Genomic DNA, 13,951 nt, shown 5'->3' on the forward strand with positions numbered 1-13,951 from the left:
TGGTCCTGCTGCTTTCCTGGTGTTCACTCTTTTGAAGGCTCTCCTTACTTCATGCTCGGAGATGACGAGCACGTTTCCGGTGCTGGCAGTATCTTCCTGTCTGCAGCCGTTAGCGCCGCTAACACTAGCATTGTTGGAGACCTTAGCTGCAGCCTCGAAGCGAGCATAGAAAGTGTTCAGCTCGTCTGCCAGAGTCACGGCCGCGTTCGTCATACCGGTTGTTGGTGCTTTATAGTCCGTTATTGTCCTTAGTCCCCGCCACAGGCTCCTAGAGTCACTCTGTTGGAGTTGTGACTCTAGTTTCCTCCCGTAGCGCTGCTTCGCCTCTTTCACCGCCCTCCGCACGTTACATGGAGAAACCTTTTGAATACAAGCGTGCTGATCCACACAGGTGTGCACACAGGTGTACACACACGGGTGTTCACAGACACAAACTACATCTTTCTTGGCTGCTACCTCAAAGCACATTGCGCGCTGTCGATCTTGCGTGCTGCACAATAACATTTCATTAATAACATTTAAGTATCTACTGTTATTTACTGTTAGCTAGTTTATTATGATGGTGTTGTGTTTATTATGTTGCTCTTTTTTTGTTTGTTTTCTCTTCTGTTTTTTCTTCTCTCGACGGGTGATCCAGGTATTTTTTTTTCTTCCTCCCTTTCTCACTATCTCTTCTCCCCTCTGTTTTTCTTTCTCACCCTCTCTTTCTTTTATTCTTTCTTTCTCACTGTTCTATCCCACAGTCATGTCTGTCCCATCTGTAACAACAGAAAATAAAATAAAATAAATACATAATAATAATAAAGGGCAATCAAATGGACCAATATGGCAAGACCATGATGAGCCACTTGGTAAAGTAAATCCGCTAGGCATCTTTCTTGGCCTTCAGACAATAAATCTGATGGCTAAAGATCCAAACGCGACAGGCAAAAAACAAACAAACAACCAAACAAAAAAAACCAACTTACTATACTGGTTTAAATTTTCAAACAGTTTGTTTGTTGCAGCCAATAGAAATTGGAGCGAAGCAGCCAAACAGAAAGTGAGATGATATCTCAGCTACTGTATTGACACCAAGCTTGATGTTTAGATTTGGTAATTCTTCTTCAGGTCATCAAAAAAACAAAAAACAAAAACAAACAAACAACAAAAAACCCCATGCTTCGCCATGGGAAGCAGCAATAATTAAAAATGCACTTTTCCTATTGGTGCTTGCAGCCAAGCTTTTATCGTGACCAGATCAAGTTGCCATGGAGACTGTGCCGTGCTGGACTGCTTGATCTGTCATCATCATCATCATCATTATCATAATCATCATCCGTGAAACTTGCAAGTATATTTTAGCATCGGAATTGCATTGCTCTAATTTCTGTTGTGCGTGTGGTTCTTGTTTTGATTTGTGTGTAGTAAGAGTGATGCTGGGAAGCTGCTCGTGAATAATATCTATGCTAAATATTTTCACCTTGTACAAGGTACTTTTTGAATTATACGTGGGGTACAATGAGAGTGCTACTGTGGTGGAGAAGCAGGGCTAATTACGGTGTGGTAGAGTAGCACTTAATAAGGGACGCTTACGAGTAACAAGACAAAGAATTAATTTATCATCTACTGTAACTTGTAACTCACAAATTAAACCCCAATGCTTTGGCGGATAATGATATTTGCCACTCTTTCATCATGCTCTCAATCCCATCCCTTTACAGATGCCATTTTTCTGCACCCCTGTAACACTCTTCATGGCACTGCCAATTGTGTTTGACAGTGAAAATCACATTTGAGATCATAGATCATATGTCAGCCAGTGGGACGGGAGGAGGTAAAGGGATGACAGAACGATTTTTGACTCAGGGCTATACCAAAAGCTTTTATTTCCCACCCATATAGCTTGTCTTGTCATCCAATTTTGGCATGTGAAGGCATGTTGAGGGGGCTGGAAATGATGACTGGTATGTGTAGTCTGTGACTGCTGTGCTCATGGCCCTGTCCCCAGTCTGTGTTTTGGAGCAAAGGCACTGTTTGCTGGACCTCCTGCACAACCGAATAAACCACCCATAAACAAGAAAAGTTAAAAATATCTTGTGAAATAATGCCCTGAAATTCTCCTCTCTGTCACAAAATGAATGTCAGGAGAAAAAAAAGGGGAAGGTTGTAGGGAGGCGGAGCAGGAGTCGGTGAGGGTGGGGTGGTGGTGGTGGTGGGGGGGGGACACTGCAGTAGAACATGGAACAATAGGCGCCCTCTGGCATCAACCTCTGGACAGCCCAAGCCGCTCAGCAAAGACACTGAACTCACCCACAATGAACTGCTGCAGCGGGAAGGGAGGCTTTAGAGAGTTCAATTTCCAACACAATTGGCTGTATTCTACTCCTTTAAATGCCAAGGAGATGGTGTGCAGCGTGTGCCTTTGTGAGGAGCTTTGCTTACAGCGAGTGTCCTCTAACAGGAGAGACAGAAGGAGAAAGACTAGAGATGGCGAAGACAGGCCAGAATGGGAGATGGTTTGGGGACAGAAATAGTGTGACTGGATAGAAGAAAAGGAAAAACGAATAAGACTGAATGACCGGGAGAGATAGAGAGTAAAAAGGAAAAAAAAAAAGAAAAGGTAGAAACGAGAAGGGTAGAGAATGTCTCCTCTGGTTGTCGTTTCGCCAGGCTCGCAGGACCGTCTGAAGGACAATGCTGCTACTAGTGAAGTGTGACGTTTGTCCTCTATCCAATTCACCACAGCCCCAAAGAAAACACTCACAATCAAGTGTCGATCATGCATCTCAAACACAATAAGCTCTTCCAAAAAAAAAAAAAAAACATCACATTATACAGCAATATACAGCACTGACCTTAGGTAAGAAATGTTTAGGGAGAAAAACAAAAAAGCTACAGAAATGACATTCAAATGAGGCCATCTGAACCTTTGCTGTTGCGCAGCAGTAAAAGAGCACCTTTAAAAGGTTTTAAGTAGTAAAAATAGCATTTTTCTTTTTACAGTATAACCTCCCAATGTTCAAGTAAATATAGCAAATAAAAATATGACCAGTCACATTAATGGCTCTGGTGAATAACTTCTTAGAGGTTTGTAATATTCTGCGCCATTCATCTGAAAGACCTGTTGTGCTTTTTTTGTTTTTTTTCCCTCAAGATGAAAAAAAGCAAATATCTACCGTGTCAAATTCCCACTAGAACAAATAATCAAAACGCTACTTAGACAAAACAGCAACCGCAGGAAGAACTGCACCTGACGCCTGTCTCCGTGTCACACTCAATATAAATATGCCTGCTGTCATCAGAAAAATTGCCAAGGAGGCTGTTTCTCCATCACTGTCTTCATTTGAAGGGCATTTTGCTGCCCAAAGGCAAACGCCTAACACACTCTCCAAGCATGGCGCCCAGCCCCTTTCACAGAGGGCTGGCGGTGCAGCAGACAGGAGAGAGAAGAGCAAGAAATAAGAGAGAGCGTGAGAAAAGCCTTCGTCTCAAAGCAGACCTCACACTGGGTTCTGTCACTACAGATCAAAATCCCCTCAAAGCCATAGATCACTTCCACTATAGTTCACATGTTTCACACTTAGAAACTGTTTACCAGACTCAAAAGAGTTTGCCTCCACAGCACTCACACACGGATATAGCTTAAAAACCAAAGACAGAGCTCACTCGCAAAACAATAACTGCTTTCGATCCCAGAACACTGCACTTAAACATTTATACACTTTGAGGGGACGACTTCTTCGCTGCAAACAAATATTTACATCTATATGCTCAGCCCAGCTGAGTGAGAGGGTTGTGATGCCAGCTCTGCCTACAAGTGAGCTGACTGGCGTGACAAACACAGCAGTGTCTGCTCCTTTTTCTTGTGGAAATACCTGTCAGCGCCTGTCGACTGCTCACGCACACAATGATACATACAGGCATAAACAGCCAGGGACAGTCTGTCTCCTAAAAAGTTCCTTTAGCGTACCTGTGTGAGGCAGCAATACCAACCATCGCACAGTTTTGAGGATAAGTGACAGGCCTATATACGTGTCTGCCTGTGGTTAAGTCGGGGCCTAAAAGAGTGTCGCTTGGCTTAAATACGCCGACGCCGCATTGTGGTGCAGGGAGGAAACCTGTCTTTGGAAAGTCCTTCTGCTTGAGAGAGAAATGTCCCCCCTCATCTCAGATAAGGAGCTGATGAGATAAAGCGATAAAGTCAGTGCTTCTCCTGGGTCTTATCTGATGCTGTTATCTGACTGCACAGCACCCACCATCTCGCAATCTTTACACCCTTTAAGCACCTCTCTGAAACACTCACACCAGCATCATCGCAGACACACACACACTCTCCATCTAATGCTCAAACATTCTAAACACCGTACCAGCTTATTGATTACTTTGACACGCTCCCATTGTTGAACAGATGGCACACCTAATATCATGTGAAATGGAACTGTTCTGTGTTATCTCATGGGGAAAGGACATAAAATGACTATTTTCTCACCTTTCGGAAAGACAGAGGGGGAAAAAAACATCAGGAAAGGGGGAACAGAAGCTGTGCACTTACCTCTATGTCTGTTAGTAGTCTTATCAAACATAAGCATGGCATCATCAACCTGGAAGACATAAGAGGAGTGCCGACATTAGCTTAATCTTTTCGGCAAGTACCTCGCATCACCTTCTCCCTATTGAATCGCAGCTCGTCTACTCGCAGTAATTGCTCTTAGAATATTTATTTTCGCTCCTTTACACTGATTTCTTCCCCAGCACCCCTCTCCCACATAATAAATCAGAGTTCACGCTGTGTTGTCGGGTTACCACTTCCGTGTCCATCTATAGATTAGAATTTCAGCGATAAAGAAATCCATGCAATCACAGTGGCGTTACGTGTTTTCTGGATTAGATGTGGCAAATATGTGAAGAGCAGCAATGGGAGAAAAATTAACAAAAACTACCAGAAGAAAAAAGAAAGAAAGAAGAAGAAGAAAAACAGTGTTGACAATATGTTTATTTTGATGAACACTGATGTCCAGTCTTGTGGAGAGGGACAGATAGACACATTATACTAAGCGGGTGTGAGACAAATGTGATCCTTCCTCATCTCAGAGCCCCAGCAGCAGCAGCAGCAGCAGCAGCATCCACCATAATATCATCCTTCATCATGTCCAATAAAGCCACACACAGACAGGCAGAATTTTTTTTCACACATCCCCGAAAAACAGATCTCTAGACACACTCTTCTTTCTATAATGCTGATGAAATGCTTAAAAAACAGACTGAGGCATGCTCATTTAGCCTGTGATGTTGTCTAAGAAAAAAAAGAAGAAAAGAAAAAAAAGATGGAGGAGTAGAGAGCAGCAGCAGCAGCAGCAGCAGACAGAAACAAAAAGAGGGAGCACTCTGCACCATTCACTCCCTGGTTATGGTCTATAGGTAAGTGTAACTGTACTGAGGAGGCTTAATAGTGTGCAAGTGTGCATCTGTGCTTTTCACGGGAGGGTTACAAAGCTTCGAGAGGAGATGGGAAGAGACAAGAATAGGGGGTCTCACTCAAACCGAACTGTCTGATTGGATAAAGAGAAGTGCCTGGCAGCCAGGCAGACTAGCGCTGGCACGCTGTTCGTGCCACCCTCTTGCCACACATTTGGCACACAAGACGTTGGCACAGCTTGTAGGGCCAAGTTACTCACTGTATGGCTCACAGGCACTTGATTTGCTCCTCCCTAAATTATTTCCAAATTGTCAAATTTAGCAAGCAATACTGATGTGAATCCTCAAGTAACTTATACACACACCCAGTGCCTGAGCACCTGAATTGCTGTTTGCCAGACTACCTGAAAAGGAAGGCAGGCAGAGCCTGCAGGTAAATGTTGCGGAAAGGTAGGGCTTATTAAATCCTACAGAGTTGCATCACTTCTGCAAATTAGTGATAAACAACAGCTGTGACAGAACAAAACAATGGATGTTACGTGTGGTTAAGTTAAGCCAGAGTCATTGCAAGAGAGAGACATGGCAAGTGAAGAATCTTGAATTAAAACGTGGAACTTGTGCAAGGGGTGATATTGTTTAAAATGGCAGGCAGGCATTTCACACTCACTTTCTAAAATAATAATCGCTTGCTCAAGTCTTTACAAAGAGGACAAAGGTTAGACAGGCAGTCTATCTTAAGTACTGTCAGGAAATGCTCAAGTGTGGGTATAAATTCAGCAGAGCTGCTGGTACTTGAGCTGGCACTTTTATACAATCACTAACAAAGTTATTATTTTCCCTGGACTATTTCTCTTTGTCAACACAAAAGGGTAAAAAATAATAATAATGAAGTTTGCAGTGTCTCTGAAAAATGTGCTATCTGATGACTGTGTGGCGGGAAAATATTACAGGGGGAGTACAAATAAACAGCTGCCGGGCAACATCACCTGCAGCAACAGTTTTCTAAACAGACATTTAAAATGTCACCAAACCTAACGTCTGTCTCATTCCAGCCGATCTAATCAAAATCACATTAAAGTGAGAGGAAACTGGGAAACTGCAACCCATAAGTGCTAATGGCTGCAGTCCACTGGCTAGGTTTAAAGAACCCAAAGAAACTTGTAGACTGTTTAGTGTCTACACCGTACTGAAAACAAGAGGTGAGAAAACTCCAATTTGGTCCATTTCTGTAGCTGGAATTCAGCTTGTAGCACCAGAAAGAGTTTCTAATGCCTAAGCATTTGACAGCGTGAAAGCTGCATTGCAGAGCAAAGATGGAATGGCATGTTTACCAACTATGGTAAACGTTTAATTTGACAAGCGTGGCTGACAGCCTGTGATCATTTACATGGGAGACAGAAATTTATAGCATTTGACTTCTGTCATCTAATGTCAGTGATACTGGAAGAGCCAACAGAGTCACTAGTCCATGCATCAGTAGAAGTGCAAACAAAAATGGCATATTTATTTGACACTTAAAGAAATACAGGCACATAGAAACATGGCACATAGAACTTCCCAAAACATTAAATAGAATAGCATTGTATTTTAAAGCAAAATAACACAACATAAATTAACATTAAGACCCTACAGACCCTACAATATCAGAGAGTTCAAACATATGCATACAGTGTGAATGACATTACATCCACATGACCAAAAACTTGGCGACAGTAGGGAGGAAGAACTTTCTCCTAATAGGAAAAGACCTCTGGTGGACTCAATTTAAGGGAGTTTCATCCATCTGGCTTGACCAGTTGGTGAAAAGGGTTACACTACATAGGAAAAACTACTAGGGCACTTACAGATTATACCTATAGAAGCCGCTCAGCAATGGAAACCTATGCCACGTATTTGTGCTGATGTTAATGGCAGCTGTGGTGTGGAACTCTGCAGTTATTGAGCCAGCAGTGCATGGGCGAAATATATACAGTATGTGCCTCAGATCTGTAATTTTTATTCAGCTGTTGATCATGGAATCTTGGTAGTATCACGCTTTAATTCAGCAAGCTTTTTAGAATAACCCATTCTTTCACAAATGTTTGTAAAGACATGGCTAGGTGCATGATATTATATACCTGTGACAATGAGACAGAAAACACTAAAAACACATAGACAAAGTCACTCCATACTTTGTCCATGTGGTATAAGAAAAGACAGAGTAGAGGAGAACAGAAAGAGCACCAACAACAGTCATGGCAAACAAATAACTTGGTTTACAGATGAAGACAAATTATTAGTCCCTTTGAAATTTAAATTTTTAATCAAAGTTTTCCCAGCTGCTTTTTTAACAGAGAAACAAATTTTCCTCATAGCATTTCTAAAAATATTGTCTTTAGAGAGCATGATTTTTTTCTATTTGCAAACAACAACAGAATTATTTCAGAAAAGAAAAATTACCAGGGTCAATATTATTAGCCCCCTGAAAAACTGACCTTTTTTGAGCCATAGAAACAAACCACTGGTCTATAATGATTTGCTTTAGCTGTGTAATGGTCAAAGCTTGTAAAATCAAGTTAAAACTGAGGCTTCTCTTCCAATTTATACACAGAACAAAAACCTGTGTTCTGTATTTGATTTGAGCTGTCACTTGAGAAAGCATAATGCCAAAAATGAAATAAATTAGTTTAGACTTGAGAAAATTAATTGTTGATGGTCACAAACCAGGAGATGGACATACAAAATTATCACAGCGTTTCTAACTGTCAAGAACTGGAGCGAGAAGTATCATCAAGAAATTCAAAGAGAGCCACACAGTACAGAACAAGCCTGGCAGAGATTAGCAAGTGAAAGATTTCAAAAAGTTTGGAAAGAAAACTACTGAGAGATGTGTCTAAACACCCCAGAACAAGACACTAGTAAATGACTTAGCCAAGTCAGGAACAGTAGTCTCAAGAAGACAATCACTAGAACCCTGCACAGGGATGGGCTGTGAGGTTAGAGAGTAAGAAAAACTCAGCTTCTGCAGAAGAGACGCCTTCAAGCCATACTGAAGGTAAATCATGTAAGCCTTATATGATTTATATATGATTTACTCATGAAAGTGGCCACTTTCATGAGTAAATCATATATGGTTTTACTATTTCTTTTCCATATGGGTAGAGCTGTTTGGCCAGAGAGACCCAGTAAAACACAGGGTGGGAGTATTATGTTGTGTGGATGCTTCAGTGCGTCTGGAGCTCGTCAAGCACGAAGGAACCACGAAGAAAGAAGATTTCAAAAGAAAATCTCAAGCAGTCAGCAGCAAAAGTGAGTCTTGGTCGTCACTTTGTCTTCCAACGCAACAATGACCCAAAACATATGCCACTTTTAGTGAAGAAATACTTCCAGAAGACCAAAGTGAATGTTACAGACTGGCCTGTGCAAAGCCCTGACTTGAATCCCACTGAAAATCAATGGGCTGACTGAAGACCAAGATCCATACCAGAGGACCATCAAATCTGGGAGAGATTGAGAGACTCATCAGAAGAAGAATGGGCTGGGAGACTTGTTGTAAACCACAACAAATGCCTACAGGCTGTTATCCAGCAAAGGATACACAACTGACTGTTAGCATCAGAGAGCTAATAATGCTGATGTTGGTCATTTTGGTGCTTATGGAATAATTGATTTTCTGTGTCCAAGATCAAACTGGGATGTTTGGAGAAGCTGTGTTAAAAGTTCTTTGCTCTGTTTAAGAACTTGGGAAATAGTTAAAAAAAAAAAAAAAAAAAAAAGCAGAAGAAGAAGAAGGAGGAAGGAAAAGACAAAGAAAAAAAGAAAACAAAACTCACCTGTAAGTCTGGATGAGTTATTACAGTTTTGCATTATTTAATTAGTTTTCATTTAATACGTTTTTGTTTTCAGTGTCATTTCAAATTCCAAAGTAGTTTTAGTTGTTTCCGTTTAGTTTTTATTGTTACAAAATGTTTCATTTTAGTTTTTATTACGCTGACTGTATAATTTGGAGAGTTTATGTCAAACATCCAGAAATAAAAATGCAAATACAGTGCTTTTTGAAGACAGCCTAAGCATAGTCATGTAGACATCTCAATAAATAGACCAACATTAAAACTTAAAGAGACATCTTGCACTTTTTAATTTGAGTTATCTTTTTATCGGTAGACAGTGGAATTTCAGTTAGCTCTCATGTTTTTAAGTTCAGTTTTTTTCTTCCCCCATTAACTATTTTTTCCACACATAGTTTTTGGTTTTTTGTGTCATTTTAGTTAACTCTAACAATCTCGGCTACAATAAGGTGAATAACATACGTCTTTCCTCTTGCTGTCTTGAGCACTGCGGTGGGTTGTGTTGTCATGTGGTGCTGTATAAACAAGTGGCCCGCAGTTTCATCAGCCATCAGCCACCACGAGCCCTTCATGCAGTTTGACATTCAGATATCTGCACTCTAATATTGATAGTATTGCCACCATAAAGCCATTTACAACCTGAGAGCAGAAAGACTGCTACTTTGTAAAATGAAGTGAGGTCTATTAAAGGAAGTGTATTACATAAATGTGTGAACTGTGTTGTTGTGACATTATTAGAGAAGGACCATCCTGTCAGCGAGACCCATCCAACAAAGAACACAGATTCACAGTGAAGCACTGATGGGCACTTTAACAAAGAATGTGCACATCATGTGAGGGTCACACTCCAGCAGGTCATACTATACACCCTCCCCTCTCTCTCTCTCTCTCTCTCTCTCTCTCTCTCTCTCTCTATGCCACTTGCAGAGTCTATAGAACCATCTCCCGTGCTTCAGGGCTTTTCAATGTAGTTATTCAAGCAGAACACAACTGTGTGCCTCCATCTGATAGAAGGTTAAGGACCTCTTCACTGCTCACAAAAAAAAGCCCGCCACACAGAGGTGAGGCCAGGCTCACCTCAGGGAAGAAATCTTTCTCTGTCCTCCTCCTCCTTCTCTTTCACTCTTCCTTTTCTCCTGGCACAGTGAAAAGAAAGGTTCAAAGGATAATGGCTGTCTTATCACTATGTAAAAAGGGAATGGGAACTCCAGCGAAGTGCCTGGCCTTTTGTGACAATGAAGAAAAGAGCAAAAGTCTATTTCACTGTGGTATATGCACTGGAACAGTCCATGACCGCTTAAGAAGAGGCTGCTGGAAGGCAGTCAGCGGGCGAGAGGCCGGGCAGCTCTTTAACTGAACCTGCAGCAAACACATCTGAACCAAATAACCTCTAACAAAGGGCCAGCAGAAGTGTATGTCAAGTGTTGGCTTACTAGCAATACACAGAAAGAAGGTAGTGATTTCATACTAGAGCCCTTTCCTCTTTCTGAATCCCATTGTGCAAGCTCTTACACTGTTGCTATTACAAATTGTTCATAAGTCATGTGAAAGAACTTCTGCCTGGGCTTTAAAGGCATTGACCAACAGATCGCACATTAATTGGTGCACTGGGAGCTTTTACGCATTCACTGTGTTGTCAAACAACTAATCAATGCAAATGCTAGAAGACTAGCATCCTCCTCTGAGTTCTGGAGAACCAGAGGAAATATTTGGTGTCCTTTACAGGTTGTGTGCTTTGATTGATTAGTAGTGTTTACGCAGTATTTAATGCACCTCTGAAGGTTTTATCTACAGCATGCCTTTTGGTTGAAGTTAAAAGACTTTTTTGCTCCAAGTTCTGTCTGTGAAACTATTTTTTTTCTCTATTGTCGTGACCACTGAAGGTAAGTCATCTTTGGAGTAACATGACGGTAAAGCTCTATATCACTCTGCTTCAATAAGCCGTGAAAAAGAGACCTTTTCTGACATATAGCACAAGGTTCAAACTCACACCAAGTACAACCTCTTTGTCTGTGTCAATCCATATGTTTGAACAAGCACAGAAAAATACATGCTAATTCTAGAAAAAAAAGAAAAATGTGGTTGAATGATGAATTATGTATCAAAGGACAAACACATCAATAAAGGCTAATGTGCTCTGTTTTTGGACAGGAAAACAGCAGAGGTGCCAGGTGACAGGGGGAGATTTAAGAGCTCTGGAAATGAATTATGACAGCTATTTAGATAGGTGTCAAATGCACATTTACATTCAGCTCATGGCTGAAGGCTAGAGGAGCTTTCCTGCAATTTGGGGGTGACACTGATATAGATCATATCTGATGCCAAAGGAACGAAGGCCTGAGCCACAGATAGTGACCTGAGAGTAGGCTGTGCCTATCCTTTTGTTGTGTCTGTCTTTGTACTGGCACCTGGTGCGGCTTTGTGCTGGCTGCACTGGGATACACAGTGGTTTCTTTTCTTGCTTTTATTACACTTGCTGTGAACTTCATTTTTATCTGAGTGGAAAGAATTGAGCTGTGTGTAGTTATTAGGCAATTTTGGTGTCAGTTTTGGTGTCAAGGATTACTGGGATTTGTGCTCACGCTGCCAACACCAAAGCACCGACTGGGCTATTTGCATCAGTTTACCAGGTGATGCTCAAAATCATTTGTGGCCAATTCAGCATGAAAAAAATCCTGCTACAAATGCCTCGATTACAAAAAAAATATCACAGTGCCAATTTTCTATTGGCACAACTCAAAGCAATAAATACAGATCATGTGAACAGGTTTGGCCCTCAATATACCCTACAGTAAAAGCGCTTTTCATAAGTAGAACCCTGGTTTAAGCTGTCTTGCTGGCAAGCATCCATTTTTCTCAAGTGTTTCTGACTAAAGGGCCGACTCCCTCCTATTTCTAGGGACAGCTGCTTGTAGCCGAACCTGCAGCACAGCCTTGCAGCCGGGTGGGTAAAGGGGGCAAAAAAGAAATCCCTCCATCGATCAGTGATGTATCACATCATTATTATCATTACCGCTGTGACAGATAAGGTCATGGTCGAGGAGAAAAACTCAGCTCGCGCTGCCCCTTCATCAACACTCCCCTCGCAGTAGTGCATCTAATATTCTATTACAATGATGGCAATTAACAGAGAAATGATAGCGACCAGTGACAATAGACAAATTTGTGACAACCCTTTCAATTGTTCTTTTGTAGAGGAAATCTATATCATTGTCTGGGAACGTTGAGCTGCAGTGTGCTGCATCCACGCTTGAGCGCTTTTACAAGTGGTAGTTTAACGAGGAGCAGAGGGCAAAATTTTAGCTCCCCATAAGCTCTTGCAATTACACAAGGTGGCAAAAGGGACAGCGTTCTTAAGCGTGAGCCGAGATGGACGAGCTATTCTTTCAGCGTCCAACGAGCCAGGGGCCAGGCCAGCTATGTTTAATCTGGAACGCAACCTTTTTCTTTCCCAAAAGGAATATTCCTTATTATAATGGATGAGTGGCAACCCTCCGCAGAAGTGATAAAAATGCACGGCTAGAGTGCAAACTTAACACACACATCACACACATACAGATAGAAAAAGCACAGCGATGTCGGGGTGAAGAGAAGCTTATCTGCTGTCTGCTCTGTCTACCATATTTCTCTCTCTTTTTTCTTTTAAGTAAATATGTCTGTTTCATAGTTTCCCCCAGCAAAACTTTATTCCTTAACTCTTTTGAAAATAAATAAATAAAAATTTAAGAAATGCCAATTTGCACAGATTTAAAGGGACAAATACTTTGTTACTGGACAGAAAACACAAGGTGCTGCAAGGCTGCCCTAGAAGTGTAACATATTAATCAGAATCAATCACGTTTGATTGGCAAATACAAAGTCTTACCTGTTACACTATATTCTGTATAATACACAGTGTGACGCAACCACAGAGCTCCACAAAGGAAACTAGCTGGCAGTATACACGCTTCATCTATTATTTTTATATCCACTGCTGAAAAACAGAAGCAACAGACGGATTTGTGTTTTTCAGCATTTATTCCACAGAAATTCTTGTGTATGTAATTATTAATGATATACACCACTGGCGCATTGTCACTGCTTATTCCACTAACTTTCCCTCTTGTTGACATTAACAAAATGGCTTGAGAGAAACAGTTGAGGAGGACAATTCCTCAAATCTGTCAGGATTACATATTTATGAGGTCCCCTGCTCAGCATCCAAGGAGGTCGCTATGGTGATACAAACTGATGTATATTCGAACAATGAACTTTGCTTTGTGTGTCGAGAATGCCTTAGAGCATTGTTGAAATGGTTAGAACAGATCCTACCACGGAGCTCTGAGCAGCTTTCAGATCAGCAAATACACAATTAAAAAGACAGTCATGCTGAGGCCACTCTAATCAATGTACTGTTACAAAGAAATGTAATAAAAGGATGATGGAGTGATGCCTTCAGGAGGCTGCTGTATTGTTAGAGCAGACTGTAGCACTGTTGTGCCACAAAAATATTTTATTAGCACAACTCCACACATCTAGGCTCCCACAGAAAAAAACGATGGAGGTAACAATGAGTCATACTCTGACACCCTGTTCTTGTAATTGAACCAAATTTCTATACAAAACAATGTTTTATTCTTAAGTAATCCCAATTATGCACTACAGAAACATAACACTGTCACCCAGGGAGTCTTGTTTACCTACAATTAAGGAACATTCTTTCGACGTCCACCCTCCAAACCAACCAT

General features: G+C 41.3%; 1 protein-coding gene across 8 annotated transcripts in view; it reads right to left on the reverse strand.

Annotated features, from left to right (window-relative positions):
• Positions 1-13,951, reverse strand: part of msi2b (musashi RNA-binding protein 2b) — a 279,565-nt gene that overhangs the window by 116,507 nt on the left and 149,107 nt on the right. For all 8 annotated transcript variants that reach the window (XM_026182715.2, XM_080307480.1, XM_026182717.2 and 5 more), the window contains exon 7: positions 4,535-4,583. In XM_026182715.2, the coding sequence (XP_026038500.1) occupies positions 4,535-4,583 (49 nt within the window). The remainder of the gene's footprint in view (positions 1-4,534; positions 4,584-13,951) is intronic.

Source organism: Astatotilapia calliptera, chromosome 10 (genome assembly GCF_964374335.1).
Source record: "Astatotilapia calliptera chromosome 10, fAstCal68.1, whole genome shotgun sequence".
Classification (NCBI taxonomy): Eukaryota; Metazoa; Chordata; class Actinopteri; order Cichliformes; family Cichlidae; genus Astatotilapia; species Astatotilapia calliptera.